The sequence below is a fragment of the Heterodontus francisci genome, chromosome 18, assembly GCF_036365525.1.
Source record: "Heterodontus francisci isolate sHetFra1 chromosome 18, sHetFra1.hap1, whole genome shotgun sequence".
Taxonomy (NCBI): Eukaryota; Metazoa; Chordata; class Chondrichthyes; order Heterodontiformes; family Heterodontidae; genus Heterodontus; species Heterodontus francisci.
In genome coordinates, this window is record NC_090388.1 from 29,573,869 (window position 1) to 29,594,536 (window position 20,668).

General features: G+C 45.0%; 1 protein-coding gene across 9 annotated transcripts in view; it reads right to left on the reverse strand.

Annotated features, from left to right (window-relative positions):
• Positions 1-20,668, reverse strand: part of ptprq (protein tyrosine phosphatase receptor type Q) — a 297,632-nt gene that overhangs the window by 170,180 nt on the left and 106,784 nt on the right. For all 9 annotated transcript variants that reach the window (XR_010976839.1, XM_068050461.1, XM_068050464.1 and 6 more), the window contains 3 exons: positions 15,040-15,277; positions 10,769-10,897; positions 9,649-9,795 (listed from right to left, as the gene is read on the reverse strand). Coding sequence is in view for 8 of the 9 variants with exons in the window: in XM_068050461.1 (XP_067906562.1) it covers positions 9,649-9,795; positions 10,769-10,897; positions 15,040-15,277 (514 nt within the window). In the remaining variant the exon portion in view is untranslated. The remainder of the gene's footprint in view (positions 1-9,648; positions 9,796-10,768; positions 10,898-15,039; positions 15,278-20,668) is intronic.

Below are 20,668 nucleotides of genomic sequence, written 5' to 3' on the forward strand. Positions count from 1 at the left end.
AGCTACCTGGGAATCTTGTGCACAGCTGTATAAACACTTTTTGTGGTTACACACCAGTTACACATTGATGAAACAGAAATCCTTGCGATTAATGAATACTCCTTGGTGATCTGGAGGTGCCTTAATTGCCACGTGCATACAGTCAATGATGGCCTGTACATGTGAGAAGCCAGCCAGAGCCATAAACCTGAGCACCCGTTCACTCTGACTGGCATCATCACAGGAAAAGTGTGCATAATTGCCAGCCCTGGAAAACAAACAATCAGTCACCTGTCTTATGCATTTATGGGCTTCCAACAGCGAGATCCTGCAAAAGTCTCTGTCAGAGTCTGGGAAGAATCCAGAAGCAAAAAAAGTTGAGGGTGGTGATGACTTTGACAGCCACTGGTAAAGAATGGCTATCAGATCCACCAGGCAGATGGTATTGTTCTAGCTAGCTGGAAATATCTGTCAACACCTGGCACAACACCCTAAACCTCCTAAGACACTAATGTTCCAACACATCAAGGAAGCCTGTAGACCCTGTGTGCTGGGTATGGCCTCCTGTGAGCTGCTCCTCTCTGATGATCCCCTCTCTCCTATGGAGCTGCAGGTTTGTGTGTAACAGGCTGTTGCTGTTTCTTCTCCTACTGACGTTACTGCTGGTCATCAAAGTCATCATTTGAGGTCCAAAGTAACACAGCATAAGTGGTACCCATGCTGATCTGATAGATCAGAGCTCCAAAGTCCAATCAGACATACAAACCTCCAAATTATAACTGACACCTCCAAAGTTGCAAAATAACTTCCAAAGTCATAAAAAAACCTCTCAGCATAAAAGCTGTGAATAAACCCTTTCACACAAACAAGCAAGAAAGCAGCTTGGAGGCGTCAGTATTTATTGGTATGTCATGTCTTCAACACCCTCAATTGCCATTGTATTCTCATCTTGCTTTCACCAGTGAATTCTAGGTAGCCCGAGAAACTCACGGACCCACCGTTATATTGCAAAAGCCCTGTTAATAGCATTGTAATTGAGTGATAATCATGCTGATATCAACAACCTGCCTCTGCCATGGTGGGTTGTGCACACATTGCCTAATATGCTGGAGTTAAATGCAGAAATCAGCAGGTTGGAACTGGCTTCCTGACACGCTCACATTTTTCCATGATTATACCACCCACCTGCACCCAAACCCACGTTTCACCCACATTAAAAACCCTCCCATCATTTTCATGCATCTGTAAAATCAGAAAACTAAGACATCAGGCTGGATTTTAAGTTTGGAATGTGCTGGGAGCTTATGGGTGGGGTTGGGGTGTTTTCTGATAGTGTGTGGGAAACTCAGAAGCCACTGACATGGGTCATGCACTTACTTGCATGTTTCCCGCGCGCCACCAGAAACCTACACCATTTCCACTCCCAGCACATCCCGAACTTAAAATCCAGCCTGATGATTCCCATCAGCAGATCAAACATCTTAAAATAAAACATGTAAATCCCATTTCCGGTTAGAACTAATTAGAAAACAGCATTTATTTCTGTTTTGTTAATCAGGACTCAGATATTCTTGTAAATAGGATCATACATTTTTTTGTTATCTTTATCAGTTACTGCCATCTAATGGCAGCAGGTTATAATGTTTAAGGTTTTACTCTAATATACAGGAAAATCCGAGCACAAAGTAATTCCATGGCAAAAAGCTTGAACATTACTTTCTGTATGATATTGATGCAAATTCATAGCGAAAGAGATGGAAAGAAAAACTGTAAAGAAAAAAATTGCAGATTTAGGTTCACATGGCTTGACAGCCTATTTACATCTTAAACAGGATCCTTTTATGGTTTCAGGACTGGATCCTTCAGCAGAACTGGAAGATATTTCAGTTGAACAGCTTTTAAAATGGAACAAAGCAAGGGAAAGCACAGAAAAATAAATAGAATGACCTGTGAAGTGATATGTACCTTTAGGAGCAGAACCTTAATTTTCTGTCAGACACTTTGCAGTCCTTTTGCTTTAATATTGACTTTAACAACTTCAGACCTTAACCACAGCTCCCACTTTCTCTCTTTTTCCAGGCATGGAGGGGAAGAAGGGAGTTTGTCCTGGGGGTGGGTCCCCCTGTTGGTACGCCCTGTTGGCAGGATGGGCTGCACGCTAGTGTCAACGTTCCTCTACCAGGCTCCAGAGCCACTGGAACCTGTGGCACATTGCCACTTTCTCATGCTTCCCTTTCCACCATGCTATTCCCCTACCCCTTCAGCTATTCACACACTCTCTGGCTGGGATTTTGTCTTGGCATCGGGAGTCTCGACCACCAGCAAAAGTGCCTGCAAGAGACCTGCGTCACCTCCTCTGGGGAAGGCGGGCCAAACCAAGTGCCAATTAGGTATTTAAGTGGACAGCGGCGGGCCTTCCCCGGATTCAAGGACCCCAGCAACAGAAGTCCCGTCTGCTGAGGGCTGCGAGTCAATCAGAGGCTGGCAACTCTTTAACTGCGCAGCACCACCACAGAGACAGTGGCTACTGCCAGTAGAGCACTCACCCAAGGCTTTGGATGAAGGCCACAAGTAAGTCTCAGCAGATTGGGTTTTGTGTGGTGGGGGTCACGGGGCAATGGGTGCGGGGGGGTCATTAGCAAGGGCAGGGGATGGTTCATAATCGGTCCCCCTTCCCAATGCCAGGTCGCTCGTTCAGGCATTAATTGCCCAGTTAAGGACCTCAATTGTTGGCAAGGCTGAAAGGCAATTCACGGGCCTTCCTGCCCCAGACTTAATTTGGGTGGAGGTGGGAAGATGGCAGGGCTCCCCCACCCCCATCCCGCCCAATTATATGCCCTCCCCGTCCAAACCTGAATGGGGGAGAACATAAAATTCCCCCCCCTGTGTCTCATGTATGTATTAAATTTCTCTCAGTATGCCTCCTATTGTCTCATGCTTCCATCATCTTCTATTTAACAGTCTCCTCTTCTCCATAGAGGTTCTATATTTCTTTTCCTGTGTGTAATTGTGCTTATTTCCCTTCCCCTTGTCCTGTTTCTTTTTAAATGCTCTTTATCTGTATTATCTTCCAGTTCTGATAAAGGGTCCATACCTGAAACATTAACATATCTGCTCTCTCCATAGGTACTGCCTGACCTGCTGAGTGTTTGCAGCATTTTCCATATTTGTTACCCATTTCCAGAATTTTTTGATTTGATTTTCTCGGTATAAACAGTGATTTGTGCAATATGCTTTAGCAGTGCCTGGGTCATTTTTTTAAGTCAATATAGTTGCAATTCCTTATCTAAATACCTTGGGTTAGGATTTGATATGGCAAAGTCAATAAATAGCATTAGTGAATTAATACTTCATGCTTCTGGTATCTAACAATACCTAATAATAATTTCAATTTTTTAATTTCCTCCCTCATTATAGTAATGGCATGGTGATATTGTAACATGCTAATGTAGAGAAGCAGTATGACAAAAATCACATAATTGAAAGAAATATGTTTTAATAGTCCCTAATATCAATTATAAATTTGACGTTGAGGCTGTAATCTTGCCTTACATAACAGAATTTATGGAGAACTGTAAAAATTATAAATGAAGACTTATGATAAAGGCAACAGGTAAATAGTGAGCAAGCCAGAGATAAATACATTAATACTTACACCAACATTTAGTGATGTCATGAAATAGCCTAGAAATATTTCCAGTGTGCTGAGATCTAGTTACAATGTAATTCACAAAATTCAGGTAACCTTATAATTGACTAACAACATGCATTTTACATTATAATGATTTTGTGTACTGAGTTGGTTCTGAAAAGATCTCGGGGACAATCGTTGCCAAATACTTTATGCGCTAAAGAGGTAGAAGTGACCAAGATGGGATCCCAAGCTGCAAAGCCAGTTTTGTTGCATTTAGTACAAGACACCATTTTGGTAAAGGAGTTGAAGTCAGTGCTAGTAACAGCTGCTCAGAGGATTGTGAAGGGCTGATTGACAATTAAATTGCCTCTCAGTGCTCATTAAAGAACCTGCACACCATTTTGTTTGATAACGCTTCAATTAATGACCTCTCCTAACAGTGACCAGCTGAGCAGAAGTAAACAAGTTATTGCTGAGAATTTTGAGATTGAAATTATTATTATGTATTGTTAGATACCAGCAGCATGATGTATTAAGTCATTAATGCTATTTAATGCTACTTAAAGTTATATCCTCCATAAATTTGCCCAGGCATGCGCCATGGAGAGGTCACTCCATAGTTGCCTCACAGCGACTGAAACAACACGGAAGGCAGCAGTTACGGGTTATAAGTCCAGATAAATTGGCGTAGAAACTGGGCGCCACGGGTTGCCTTTGTCGGTGGGAGAGGTCATTGCACCTCACTGGACAGCTACCGCCCGCCTCAAACCGGGCAGCCCCCGGTCAATAAGGTTCTGTCCCGCCACAGTCTGCCTGCTTCAATGGGTGCTTGGAGCTCAGGGTCATTGCCCGAAAGGTGGACTGATACACCGCACCAAACAACATGAAAAAAGGAAAGAAGGTACCAGCCCTTCGCTTTGCAAGCTGGAACGTCAGAACTATGTGTCCTGGCCTGTCGGAAGACCTTACACAAATCAACGATTCTCGGAAGACCGCCATCATTAACAACGAGCTCAGTAGACTCAATGTGGACATTGCAGCACTTCAGGAGACTCGCCTCCCCGCGAGTGGCTCTCTAGCAGAGCAAGACTACACCTTCTTCTGGCAGGGCAGGGATCCTGAAGAACCAAGACAGCATGGAGTGGGCTTCGCCATCAGAAACTCCTTGCTCAGCATGATAGAGCCTCCCTCAAATGGCTCGGAACGCATACTGTCCATCCGACTGCTCACCACCTCTGGTCCAGTACACCTACTCAGCATCTATGCTCCAACACTCTGTTCCGCACCTGAAGCTAAAGACCAGTTCTATGAACAACTCCATAACATCATTAGCAGCATCCCCAACACCGAACACCTATTCCTGCTGGGGGACTTTAATGCCAGGGTTGGGGCCGACCATGACTCATGGCCCTCCTGCCTTGGGCGCTATGGCGTTGGAAGGATGAATGAGAACGGGCAGAGACTGCTTGAGTTGTGTACCTATCATAACCTCTGCATCACCAACTCGTTCTTTCACACTAAACCCTGTCACCAGGTTTCATGGAGGCACCCAAGATCACGTCGTTGGCACCAGCTAGACCTCATTGTCACAAGGCGAGCCGCCTTAAACAGTGTTCAAATCACACGCAGCTTCCACAGTGCGGACTGCGACACCGACCACTCCCTGGTGTGCAGCAAGGTTAGACTCAGACCAAAGAAGTTGCATCATTCCAAGCAGAAGGGCCACCCGCGCATCAACACGAGCAGAATTTCTCACCCACAGCTGTTACAAAAATTTCTAAATTCACTTGTAACAGCCCTTCAAAACACTCCCACAGGGGATGCTGAGACCAAGTGGGCCCACATCAGAGACGCCATCTATGAGTCAGCTTTGACCACCTACGGCAAAAGTGCGAAGAGAAATGCAGACTGGTTTCAATCTCATAATGAAGAGCTGGAACCTGTCATAGCCGCTAAGCGCATTGCACTTTTGAACTACAAGAAAGCCCCCAGCGATTTAACATCCGCAGCACTTAAAGCAGCCAGAAGTACTGCACAAAGAACGGCTAGGCGTTGCGCAAACGACTACTGGCAACACCTATGCAGTCATATTCAGCTGGCCTCAGACACCGGAAACATCAGAGGAATGTATGATGGCATGAAGAGAGCTCTTGGGCCAACCATCAAGAAGATCACCCCCCTCAAATCTAAATCGGGGGACATAATCACTGACCAACGCAAACAGATGGACCGCTGGGTTGAGCACTACCTAGAACTGTACTCCAGGGAGAATGCTGTCACTGAGACTGCCCTCAATGCAGCCCAGCCTCTACCAGTCATGGATGAGCTGGACATACAGCCAACCAAATCGGAACTCAGTGATGCCATTGATTCCCTAGCCAGCGGAAAAGCCCCTGGGAAGGACAGCATTACCCCTGAAATAATCAAGAGTGCCAAGCCTGCTATACTCTCAGCACTACATGAACTGCTATGCCTGTGCTGGGACGAGGGAGCAGTACCCCAGGACATGCGCGATGCCAACATCATCACCCTCTATAAAAACAAAGGTGACCGCGGTGACTGCAACAACTACCGTGGAATCTCCCTGCTCAGCATAGTGGGGAAAGTCTTTGCTCGAGTCGCTCTGAACAGGCTCCAGAAGCTGGCCGAGCGCGTCTACCCTGAGGCACAGTGTGGCTTTCGTGCAGAGAGATCGACTATTGACATGCTGTTCTCCCTTCGTCAGATACAGGAGAAATGCCGTGAACAACAGATGTCCCTCTACATTGCTTTCATTGATCTCACCAAAGCCTTTGACCTCGTCAGCAGACGTGGTCTCTTCAGACTACTAGAAAAGATCGGATGTCCACCAAAGCTACTAAGTATCATCACCTCATTCCATGACAATATGAAAGGCACAATTCAACATGGTGGCTCCTCATCAGAGCCCTTTCCTATCCTGAGTGGTGTGAAACAGGGCTGTGTTCTCGCACCCACACTTTTTGGGATTATCTTCTCCCTGCTGCTTTCACATGCGTTCAAATCCTCTGAAGAAGGAATTTTCCTCCACACAAGATCAGGGGGCAGGTTGTTCAACCTTGCCCGTCTAAGAGCGAAGTCCAAAGTACGGAAAGTCCTCATCAGAGAACTCCTCTTTGCTGACGATGCTGCTTTAACATCTCACACTGAAGAATGCCTGCAGAGTCTCATCGACAGGTTTGCGTCTGCCTGCAATGAATTTGGCCTAACCATCAGCCTCAAGAAAACGAACATCATGGGGCAGGATGTCAGAAATGCTCCATCCATCAATATTGGCGACCACGCTCTGGAAGTGGTTCAAGAGTTCACCTACCTAGGCTCAACTATCACCAGTAACCTGTCTCTAGATGCAGAAATCAACAAGCGCATGGGTAAGGCTTCCACTGCTATGTCCAGACTGGCCAAGAGAGTGTGGGAAAATGGCGCACTGACACGGAACACAAAAGTCCGAGTGTATCAGGCCTGTGTCCTCAGTACCTTGCTCTACGGCAGCGAGGCCTGGACAACGTATGCCAGCCAAGAGCGACGTCTCAATTCATTCCATCTTCGCTGCCTTCGGAGAATACTTGGCATCAGGTGGCAGGACTATATCTCCAACACAGAAGTCCTTGAAGCGGCCAACACCCCCAGCTTATACACACTACTGAGTCAGCGGCGCTTGAGATGGCTTGGCCATGTGAGCCGCATGAAAGATGGCAGGATCCCCAAAGACACATTGTACAGCGAGCTCGCCACTGGTATCAGACCCACCGGCCGTCCATGTCTCCGTTATAAAGACGTCTGCAAACGCGACATGAAATCGTGTGACATTGATCACAAGTCGTGGGAGTCAGTTGCCAGCATTCGCCAGAGCTGGCGGGCAGCCATAAAGACAGGGCTAAATTGTGGCGAGTCGAAGAGACTTAGTAGTTGGCAGGAAAAAAGACAGAGGCGCAAGGGGAGAGCCTACTGTGCAACAGCCCCAACAAACAAATTTCTCTGCAGCACCTGTGGAAGAGCCTGTCACTCCAGAATTGGCCTTTATAGCCACTCCAGGCGCTGCTTCACAAACCACTGACCACCTCCAGGCGCGTATCCATTGTCTCTCGAGATAAGGAGGCCCAAAAGGAAAAAAGTTATATCAAGTTTCACTGTTCACTTGCTGCTCGAGGTTTGAGGAAGACTTTTGAAACACACTGGAGCATTTTGTCAAGGCTTCACTAACTCTTTATCAATATTTATTCTGGAAATTCTCCGAGGACTTCCCCTAAAAAGAGTGAGTGCTGTGCTACTCTACCTTATTGGACACCTTATAGGAGTCACCAGGAGAAAGGGAGTGCTTGATTACCGGCATATCATGTCAGAGGTTTCCCTTAGTCTTCAGAAAGAATGGGAAGTGAAGATGAGGCCAGGCAGAGCAGCACTCACTGCTGCAAAAGAGAGGGACAGGTGGATGAGTTGGACTCCTTTCCCCTGGGGGTGCTCGGCATCCTTTGACCCTCCACTACCAGGTCCTCCAGTGCTGCGCCTGAGAACCTATACGCCCTCTCATTCGGCCCCTGAGCCATGCTGAAACCTGCTGTTGTGTCTCAGCCAAGGCATGCCACACCTTCAGTGGAAGTGTTTGTGTAGCTCATATATCTGTTCCATGAAAATCATGTTTAATCAGGACTAGAGTGTGAAACATGCAGGCGTCTAATTCAGCAGCCTGTAGGCAAGTTCAAATGACCGCAATCTGCAATTAGGAGCAAAATTGTATGATAAAACAGACTTTCAAGGAGACATATCAGGCTGAATTTTTACAGCTCGCCGCTGTTCTCGGAGGCGAGCTTCATAAAGTGCGCAGCACACGTGTGAGATGTACACCAGAGCCACCGCGATATATCGTGCGGCGGCTCATTTACATGGAGGGGGTGGACCGGCCTCCACCGATGACGAAGAGAGGGTGGGCACACCGTTCCTGGCAATGGCATCCGGTACCACCGTGCTGGCGCTGGCACGGCGCATTTTTTAAAGGGCTTCAAGCCCTTACAGGTAACTTGAATTTTTAAAGCGAAATGGAACATTTTAAAGGGAACATTTACATTTATAAATTTAATAAAAGATCGAAGCCCTTCTCCCACCCCCCACAAATGACCAAACACTTCATTTATTGTCTTTTCCACACAAAAAAATATTTCTACCCATTCCAAACTTTTCCCCTTGAACTTTAATACCTTTGCCCTTCAACACCTTCCCACCATTCCCTCAGCTAATAGTACGAGTTTTCCCTGCTTCCCCCGAACGGAGATCCGAAGGCGCGGCACTTCCAGCAAGAGGCCAGAATATCGCCGTAAGACAGCTGTCGCAATGAGGTAAGTAATTATTCTGTAATTATCATTTATTTAAATATGTTAATTATGTTTTTTCACCGAGTGGTGGGGGGCCACCCCGAGGCCTTGCCGCTGCTGGTAAAATGGGGTGGGGCCTTCCCGGCCTCGAGGCCCCTAGCGGGCCTCATCTGGTAGTATTTTCCGGGCCCTCCCGCCACCACCCCCGACGTCGGGGGGGGCTCATAAAATTTAGTCCATCTTATTAGTCCAGCACCCATTTAGCACCTGCTTTCACCCTTTTGCCAAAATAACCCTCAATGACTCTTATTTCCAATAAAATTATTTGATGAAATAGATCTACTTCTGCTCACTCATGATTTTTGTCTTTAGCTATAGTTTAACAATTTGTGTGCATGCCATTAGTAGAATATTTCAGCATGTACATTATTTCTGAAGTTAATAAAGTCCCGTAGCAGCAAATAGGAAGATCTCACTAATTGCCATCTCTCCTTCTGTCACAGCATATTACATGATCTCTCTTACTTATAACTACCATTGTGGTATTTAAGGAAGCTTATGCTTCACTGGATTCATCAGAAATACTATAATAAACTGAGAAAATTATTTGAAATGCAATACCTGCACATAAAAAAGGTAATGTTACAAGATGCATGCTATCAATACAGTGGTGTGCAATGATTTTCCATTGCATCCTTTACTGATTACCTTCTGAGGAGGTAGTGATTTTAACACTGGTTTTTGGTCCAAGTCCCACCACTGTCTCAGCAATTACAAACACTTCATATTTTGTAAATGGCAGCAAATTAGTAAAAGAGAACATCGTCTCCCTGGTGCTGTTCCGTGATATTTTTCCTAAATTTGAAAAAATATATATATTTACACTTAGTAACTGACATAGAAAGTAACCATCTTCTAACCTGTATACTTGGCCACAGTAACTGCAGTTTCCTATTAAAATTAATACATTTAGCACAGCCCAAATATTGTCCCTCATCTTACCTAATGAAATACAATACAACATAAAATTTGTTTTATCTTAATAAATATGATCAATACCGACCATAATTCTTTCACTTTTCCCATAGCATATATGATTGGTAGTGAATTTTGCCGAGTGTGTTCTTTAATTATAGCAAGGACCACATTTTCCATTTTATTGAAGATGTTTTATAAAACAGTGAAAAGAAACTGATACTTTAACTCTGCACCAATATTCATCTTTTAGTTAATAATGTTATGATGTGTTTATTTGATATTACCCAACCTCACAATTCATGGCCAGGAGGGTGCTAACTTTAGCAAAATAAAAAATAAAAAGCTGCAAATACTAGAAATCTGAACTAAAAATAGAAACTGTTAGTGTAACTGGTCAGTCAGCATTAGACAGGTAATGACATGTCAAATGTGTAACTATTCATCAGAACTGAAGACTTAATGATTAGCAGGTATCTTAAGTTTGAAAAGAATTGAGAGAGACAAAGGGAGAAGAGAATCAATCAGAGAGGGAATAATGAATGAGCTCTAGACTTATTAATAAAAAGCTGTTAGATGCTGAAAAAGATTTTAAGTGAATTACCAAAAAAAACTTGAAAATAGATAGTTCAGTGGTCCATAGAAACAAGAATGTGAGAAATATGAAAAATGAGAGAAAGGCAAAAGTAGCAGGAAGCAAATGCAGCGGAGTTGAAACTAAACTGAACATTTAAGCAAAATAGAGTAGATCCACATTCGTGAGAACAGGGAAAGAAACATCCACAGGTAACTTAGCTGTACAAAATCTATATTAATCGAATTTAACATTTTTAGTGAAATTCGCACCACTTACCCAAAGGGCCATTGAGCTCAACTCTGTAAAAGACCCTTCCTGTTACTGTTGGTGGTGGATCCCAACGAATTAGGAATGACTTTGATTTAATCTTACTGACAATTACATTTTGAGCTGGTTCTTCTGGAACTACAAGAACATGTTTCACATCTTTATCTCAGCAATCACTGACTATTTAAATGCACATATAGACTAACAGATTATTATTTGTTAGAATTGTTAATTTAAGAAATATATGAAAAGCATAGCAATTTTATTACTAATATATTAGGGCAAAAGAACAGTATGTTAAATACACAGGTCCTAACATTTTTCCTGTTTTATAAACAGAATTATACTCCGAGTCCCCAAAATTCCTGCGACTGGAGAGGACAGAAATACCAACCTCACCTGGAGCGTCAGGAATGGGGTGGGGGCGGGGGGGGGGTGGAACGCTATAACACAGGGAATCTGCCTCACTTAGACTGGCTCTTTAAATGGGGGGTGGGGGGGAGGCTGTGGGTAGATTGTCCACATGCCCACCCACATCTGGAGGAGTTCCCAAAATTCCACCCTATATGCCCTCTTTGGGTCTCAGCAGAACTCATGTCAGTTGAGAAACTCCCCTGACTAATGTGGCCACATCAAGCATGAAAATTACTTCATTCCTGGAATGTAGAAATGGGTCTCCTGCACTGTCAGGGTAACACTATATTATCTATTAACTAGCAGCAGCCTATCTATTATTACTGACAGCCAATCATCACATCCTAAGCATATCTGAAATCTGTAAGATATTACTAACAGTTTCTAATTTCATCTATCAGATGGCACTGCAGCAAACTGAGCTTGAAGAATGGTGGACATATTAGTAGAGGTACAAGTAAATCAGAAACGTGAAAAAAGCTAGTTACTATTTGTATGCGTTGGAAAGAAGAAGATTCCCATCAACCCCACCCCTCCCCCCACCCCCACCACCACCCATCACATTTATATTAATAGAGGACAAAACAACAGATTTATTGAACTTGAAGGGTTTAAAATTGATAGGAGGTGGTATTGGACAGGCTGTCTGTACGTAAAGTTGATAAGACACCAGGACCAGATGAGATGCATCCAAGGATACTGAGGGTAGTGAGACTGGAAGTTGCAGAGGCACTGGCCATAATTTTCCAGTCTTCCTTAGACTCAGGGGTGGTTCCAGAGGACTGAAGAATTGTAAACATTACACCCTTGTTCAAAAAAGGATGTAAAGATAAGCCCAACAACTACTGGCCAGTCAGTTTAACCTGGTGGTGCAGAAGCATCTAGAAACAATAATTCAGGACAAAATTAATAGTCACTTGGACAAATATGGGTTAATTAAGGAAAACCAGCACAGATTTGTTAAAGGAAAATTATGCTTAACTAACTTGATTGAGTTTTTTGATGAGGTAACAGAGAGGGTTGATTAGGGTAAAGCTGTTGATGTGGTGTACATGGACTTCCAAAGGCATTTGATAAAGTGCCGCACAACAGACTTGTTAGCAAAGTTATAGTTCATGTAATAAAAGGGACTGTAGCAACATGGATACGAAATTGGCTGAGTGACAGGAAACAGAGAGTAGTGGTTAATGGATGTTTTGCAGACTGGAGGAAGATTTGTAGGGGAGTTCCCCAGGGGTCAGTGTTAGGACCCCTGCTCTTCCTGATATATATTAATGATCTTGACCTTAGTGTACAGGGCACAATTTCAAAATTTGCAGATGATACAAAACTTGGAAGCATTGTGAACTGTGAGGAGGATGATAGTGGAGAGGTGTTGGAGGAGGATGGTGTGGTCAATTGTGTCAAAGGCTGCAGAGAGGTCAAGAAGGATGAGGAGGGATAGTTCACCTTTGTCACAGTCACATAGGATGTCATTTGTAATTTGATGAGAGCTGTTTCGGTACTGTGGCAGTGTGGGATACATGATTAGAACGATTCAAACATGGAGTTCCTGGAAAGATGGGCATGGATTTGGGAGGCAACAACATGTTCTCGGACTTTAGAAAGGACAGGGAGGTGATGGCATAGTGGTAATGTCACTGGACTAATAATCCAGAGCCCAGGTTAATGCTTACAATCCCACCATGGCAGATGATGAAATTTGAATTCAATTAATAAATCTGGAATTAAAAGCTAATCTAATGGTGACCATGAAACCATTGTCAATTGTTGTAAAACCCATTTGGTTCACTAATGTCCTTTAGGGAAGGAAAGCTGCTGTCCTTACCTGGTCTGGCCTACATGTGACTCTAGACCCACAGCAGTGTGGTTAACTCTTAAAATGCCCTCTGAAATGGTCTAGCAAGCCACTAAGTTCAAGGATAATTAGGGATGGGTAATAAATGCTGGCCTAGCAAGCTTCTCCCACAAATAAATTTTAAAAAGAGGTTGGAGATAGTAGTTTGCAAGGACTATGGGTCAAGGGTTGTTTTTTTAAGGAGAGGGGTGATGATGGCAGATTTAAAAGGAGAAAGGGACAACACCTGAGGAGACAGAACCTTTAACAACTAACGGCTACCTGGGGACCAGGAGGGGAAGTTGGTGGTCAGCAGTTTAGTGGAAATAGGGTGGAAGGAGGTGCGTCTCATGCACAAGATGAACTCGGAATGGGCATGAGGAGAGATAGGAGAGAGACTAGAGAAAGATGAGAGTTCCGAACTAGGGCAGGGGGGATCTTTAGAGGATTTGGCCCAGGGGGCTAGTGGAAGGGAGGAACAAGAGAGAGGCATCTGATCAGATGATCTCAATCTTAGTGACAAAGGAGTCCATGAGTTCCTCGCACTTATTGTTGGAGGCGAGGGTGGAGGAGATTGGAGAGAGAGGTTTAAGAAGACAGTCTGCAGCAGAGAAAAGAAGCGAGGATTATCTTTGCATTACAGGATGATCCTGGAGTAGTGAATTGTTTTAACAGATAAGACCAGGACCCGATAGTGCTTTATGTGGTCCAGCCAGATTTGATGGTGGATGGCTAAACCAGTAGTCTGCCATATCCTTTCAAGTCTGCACCTCTTGGACTTAAGGAAGCGGAGATAAGGGCCATACCGGGGGAACAGCCTGGGTAAGAGAGAGTAATGGTTTTATTGGTGACCAGAGCATCACAGGTGGAGATAAGGGTGCAGTTGAGCAAATCAGTAGCTGCAGAAATGTTGTGTCAAACGGAGGGCTAGAGGCTAGACAGTTGGAATTTTGAAAGTGCAGTTGTAAGTGAATTGGGGGATAATCTTCTCCAGGGGCAGATACTGAGGCAGGTAGGGTTGGGGTGTGGAAGGGGAGATGCATCTGGAGAGTCATACAAGTGATAAGAGATAGCAGAAATTCTGATTTAGTTCCACAAACTCATGAAACCTTAACCTTTTCTACTAAGTCTAAATTCTAGAAAACCATGGAAAACTCACTTTACCCAATCATTGAATTTCCCACCATCTAAGCATATTGTGAATATACCCCAATTGGCAGAGATATTGTGCTATTCCAATGAGCACAGTTATGTGGAATGAATATCTCAAATGCACCTGGAACCAACCCCTCCTCTTGGTCAAGCAAACATCCCCCTCCCATGCTGGCCATTGTTTTGGTGATAGGAGCCCACAACAACCATCATTTAGATAACTGGAGCCCACATCCCTCAGACAAACAACTACTGCCTTCCTCCCACCCCCATACACTGAACATTGTTTCGCCTCAGCTGAGCACATCCTTCCCCCTCACTCAGCGTCACTAAATGGATTGGAGCCAAACTTCCTGCCTCTCCTTCCTCCTATATCTCTTCATCCTCTCCCCACCTCTCTTCCTCGTCCCCATTCTCTTCTATTCTTTACCTCCCTCTCCTCACCTCCATCTTCCCACAAAACCGCTCTCTCCCCTTCCCCATTACTCTCCCATTTAACTCATTCTCCCCTCCCATTCTTGGTCTAATTGAATTATCTGTCATATATAGGCACACACATACATATATGTGTGTGTAAGGCATCCAAAATTGTACACAGTACTTCAACTAGGTGCAAACAAAGGCCTTACACAAGTTCAGCGTTACCTCCTTATTTTTGGGCCTGTGCCTATAGATATCAAGCCTTTAATATTTTTATGGTCTTCCCTACTTTTAAGTCCCTTCACTCATTTCCCCAGATAATAAATATGTAAATAAAATATATATAAGGACAAATAAATTGCTCAGATTCTCCTATTTGATTATAAAAAGTTGCCATGAGTGCACCAAAGAATGCACATTTTAAATATCCATAACAAAATATTCATCAATCACTTACACCATTCTGGTGTTCTAAATAGAGTACTTGCTGTCTGGCCTTCTCCTTCCTTTGTGAATGCAGATACTTCACACAGATACGTGGTGTATGGTTTCAGCTGATCCACGATAACGCTGGCAAACTCAGCTGATGTGTCTTCTTGTCTTGGTTTTTCTGATGGGGCTGTTAAAAATGCGTCACTAGTAGGTGGAGAAGATGAAACTAATGCTGCAGGGGTAGTATCTGTTGTACTATCATCCTACATAACAAAAATCAATGTTTAATTACAAGTTAAATTATATCAATCACATCTTCGTATTTAGAACTGTTAGGAGATGGGTCTCTTAATAAAAATGTGTTGAAGGGCAACTATGTGATACAGGTCATTGGCTTATTTGTGATCAGATCAAGACCAAAACTGGCAGTTGGCTAGATACAAGTAAATTCTGGCCTTCTCAGTTAGGAACTAGTACATTTCACTTACAAATAGGATGAAAAATGGAATGTAATTTTTTTAAGCCCATTAGTTCAAAATCCTGAAGCTCACACTTATTAACAAAATATTGACAGATAATATGAACAATTCCTTTGATTTAAATCATGCATTAAACAAACTGAAAGATGAAACCATTTATATTCAATCCATAGCATTGCTGGTAGAACAAGCCACGGAGAATAAAGTGAGCAAAGCAAGCTTGACAGTAAAATTGACGGTAAATATATCTTTTAGGACTTTATCCTATGAAAAATCAACATTTTCATATTGAACCACTTCTTTTAAAAAGTTCCCATTAGTTATAAGGTTTCCCACTTCTTATAGATATATGTTACTTTATCTCTCTTAGAAGATATTACTTACCCTTCTGATGCTTACAAATAAATAAATTATTGAAAGACTTGACAACTACAGCATTCTTGACATCAAACAATGTTATTTCACAGGAGTTGACCATAAATTAGTACTACACTCTGCATTCATGATTATGGAGCAGTGGGAATTTTGATTATCCATAAAGTTCTAGAGTACAGACTAAAAAAATTAGAAACTATATTTAGTCCAGGAGACCTTCATATGTAATCCATTACGTGAACTGGTATATAATGGTAAATTCACCATCTCCAAGATTAAACTACAAAATAGTAGTTATAAAGCTGGATGGATGAATAATCAAATAGTTAAGAGAGTAAAAGACAAGAAAAACAATGATTTTATAATTTCCCTCTTATCTTGGACCAGTGTCAGTCTCAGAGAAAGCTGTAGCTAACATCCATTAAAACCATCAAATAAAAAGAGCCAAGTGGAAGCCCAGAGCCATAGAATGGCAGATGGGCAGAAAACTATAGGCAAACCCCAATGGACAGTAAACTATCGGCAAACCCCATGTCAACACGGTCCTCTTATGGGAGGTAGGAAAGATTGGAGGCTGGAGCACTCAAAGAAATGGGTCATAGCCATTTTATGATTAAAGTGTCTGATGTAAAAGCACCTCGTGGAGACCAGAGACATAGAACTGTAGCCCGTGTACACCATGGTGCAACGAGGCAGACTGGAACTAATTCACTTGAGGGACCTGGTAGAAGGCAGAGGTTGGACAGCATGGGTAAAATACTAAATAGTATAGATTAGAACAGCTGAAACAGTTTGACTTTTTTTCTTACATTATTGCTCTATAGTATCGCATGGTTTTGGGAACTGATTACAGATTGGTACTAATGTACGGAGGATATAATGATATAATGTTTGCAGTTTACAACAATTTGCAATTACTATACATTATTATAGTATAATACTGTGGACACCAGGGACTGAATTTTCAGCTCCCACCAAGGGTGGGAACAGAGGCGGGCGGGTACGAAAATACGAGTGCTAGCTAGCATGCTGGTTTCCCAACACACAAGTTTCACCAGGGTGGGGAGAGGGCATCCCAGAGATCCTGCCAAATCCATTAATAACAGCAATTAAGATTGTTAAAGAGCTTAATGAGAGCTTAATAAGGAACATGTTCTGATTTGGTCAGGGACACACGAGCTACATGCTCTGTCTGGTAGCAGACCAGGTGAATGGAGGCGGACACACAGTGGGAAGCCAGTCATGGCCACCCCAGCGAATTAGGTGGCCCCATGAAAAGGTGAACAATGCAGAGGGGGACTTGACCTTTGGCACACAGGTGCCATCAGCTCAGTGGATGTTGAGGGGAGAGTGCTCAGTAAATGCCAGGGCACTCACCCTCCTGGCATTGCAGGGGAAGCAAGGCTTCCAAACACAATTGGGGGGGGAAGGGGACAGCTCAGCACAAGAAGGACAGTCTTAATTGTTGTAAACTGGCAATGGGAGCATGACTCTCAGATTTTGGGCCCAGTGGCGATGGAGAGCAACATGGTCCACAGGAAGGTCAGAGCCCTGAGCATCAGGAGGGCAGAGGAGAGAGGTTAGAGGCAGGAAGGACATGGAGGCCAAACTCTCAGCATAGGATCTACTGGCAAAGAAGGAGCTAGCTTCAGCCGGAGAACCAGTGCCACAGAACATTGCGATTCTCCAGGCAGATGGTCATAGAGATCTGTGCCTTGCTAAAGACCTCACACTTCGCAGCACTGTTCACTATATCCTGCCAGTAGCTGGCAAAGTCAATGTGCCCTCGAACTTCTTCACTCTGGCTCGTTCTAAGGATCAGCTATGGACCCTGGTGGCATTTCACTAATGGCTGCACACCACTGCATCTCGCAGGTCACTGATGCCCTATTTGCAACAGCAGGACAGTACATTTAACTCTAGACAGACGCGGCCTCGCTGGCACAGAAGAAAATGTTTTTTTTATTTAGAGATACAGCACTGAAACAGGCCCTTCAGCCCACCGAGTCTGTGCCGACCAACAACCCTACAGTAATCCCATATTCCCTCCCTACACTAGGGGCAATTTACAACAGCCAATTTACCTATCACCTGCAAGTCTTTGGATGTGGGAGGAAACCGGAGCGCCCGGCGAAAACCCACACAGACACAGGGAGAACTTGCAAACTCCGCACAGGCAGTACCCAGAATCGAACCTGGGTCCCTGGAGCTGTGAGGCTGCAGTGCTAACCACTGCGCCACTGTGCCGCCCATTGCGCCACTGTGCCGCCCATGTTTTGTCGCCATCACTGGGTTCCCTCAGGTGCAGGGCATCATCTACTGCACCCATGTGGCCATCAAGGCACCCACTGACTGCCCAGTGAGAATCATCAACAGGAAGAGCTTCCACTCCCTCAACGTTCATCTGGTCTGAAACCACAAGAAAAGCTTCCTCCATGTGTGTGCTCACTTTCCTGGAAACCTCTATGACTGCTTCTTCCTCCGCCAGTTCAGGCTGCCACAGCTCTTCACTACAACCTCCTAAACACTGTGGATGGATTCTAGGGGTCAAGGGATATCTCTTGACGAGATGGCTACTCACCCTTTTAATAGCATGAGACAGAGGCGATACAACCAAAGCCATCTCCTCATTAGGACAACCACTGAGCAGGCCATCAGGCTTCTGAAGATGCGATTCCAGTGCCTGGACTGTTTAGGTGGCACCCTGCAATACATTCCTGCAAGGGTCTTGCTCATTGTGGTGATTTGCTGCACTCTCCGTAACATGGCCCAACTGAGAGGTGTAGACCTTGAAGAGGGTGAGGCCCTGGAAGGAGACAGCTCATCAGAGGAAGAGGTGGAGCAGGATATGGAAAAGGAGAAAGAGGAGGCGGAGGGGGAAGATGCAAAATTCCAAGGTGCCCCGGCTACAGAAGGAGGTGGCCAGGCCTGGCCAGGGGCTCGAGGGTCTCATCAGGATGCCACTAACATCTGATTCAGGCTTGTTTTGACTGAGCCTATCTGACCAGAAGGAACAGTATGGTGTGGAACTCACTCTGAGCTGCCTGTGCTGACAATACCATTGAAGGTGCAGCCTGGAACATGTAAACTCTTACCACCAATGAAGGATTCACATTTGCCCAGAGATTTCACTGCCACCGTAGATGGACCCTTGCTTACCTTCCCCACTTCTTACCTATTTTATTGCCCCGCCATTAATAAAAGGAGGCTCACACATCTGGGCTTCAAGTGTCAATATTTACATGGTGCTCATAAAGGAAAACAGTGTACAGTTACAGGTGGAAGACACCCCAATAACCCACACAGTGCTCTGCCTGACGTTGTGGCCTTCACTCTTGGCCACTTCTATGCGGTGCTCCCCCTTTGGGCTCAAAGGAGGTGGAGGTAGCCTGCTCACTTGCCTCTACCTTCGGCATCATTGCAGGGGCAGCTTATGTCACTGGGCCCTGCTGCTCCCTCCAACAGAAGGGCCAAGGAGCCCGATAATGATATTGGCATGTGGGGTGGCACCCTCATCCTTCTCAGTGACAGCCCCAGTCCTTGGCTAGTGCTCCAGATGCCTCGAGGGGTGCACCAGATGGAGTGCAACTGGCATCCCTTCCAAACCTCCCTGTGCCATCAATGCCACTGACCTGTCAAGGCTTCATAGTGTGGCATGCATCCTGTGAACATCAGTGCAGTTCCTGAATGCACTCCAAGTGCTGCTGCATATGGCTCTCCATGAGGTTGGCCACTCTCTCAATGGACGAGCTCATGCGCTCAAAGCCCTGAGCCATTGCGGCACACATAAGCGTGATGGACCCCTCCACTCTCAGCCCATGACCCCGCACTGCCTCAGGGAACTCAGTCATATGGGAGCACACTTGCTGCTGCTGTTCTAGGTAGAGCCTCCTTTCCTGTGACTCCAGAGGCCCTGCACCTGTGCCCAGCTGAGCAGGGCTGTGTCTGTTCTCCATCCTCCTAGGGTGACTGCCCACAGCTGCCTCTGCCTCTGGCACCTCCTCCTGCACACTAGTGCTGTGCTCATCACCCAGTGCCACCCTATCTAACTGCGCACGAGGACCCACCGAGTTGACTGTTTCTGTGCTGGTGGAGGGTGAGCTTGTAAGGTGTGAGAGTGCCTCTTCTGAGCTCTGCTGTGGCTGTGCTTGGCCCCGTGATGGTGAGGGAGTTGATCAGTTGATCTAATTGCCTTGATGTCTGTACCTGTGGGAGACACAAGAACAGATCATGAGAACTAGCCTTGAAGAAGCCTCTGCATGTGATGGAGGCTTTCCCAATGCCACTCAATCTTCTGTATGCTGTCGGACAGGCTGCAGTACAATGCACCCCCTTAATGAACGTACTGCAATCTCTAATCACCATCTCCATCATGGCTGCCGATTTCCCTTTGCCTGACTTCCTCATGATCCTCAGCCCTGGCAATGTCCATGACTCCCTACTCCATGGCTGTGATAATGTATAGTTAGGGAACACCTTCCTCCCATCTGAGCCTTCTTGCAGGCATTGTGAGCCAGTTTCTCCTGCAAGGATAAAAGACAGTGAGATAAGGCCCTGCTTGCCTCTATGGCCAATCCAAGCTGCTCCTATTTGTTAGAATCTGCATGTTTCAGTGCTGACAGGTCCTCAACAGCACTATGCCTCTGAGTTTTCTGAGAGGCCATTAAGTGGCCTGGCCACACACTCCTCTTACTTTTATAAGCAGCATATGTCCTGAGGCTCCTCATCTGGTACGTCTGCTGGAGGGTGAATACCCAAAGGCCTGTGCTGATAGTTCGGCATTGCACTCACCTTGCCAGA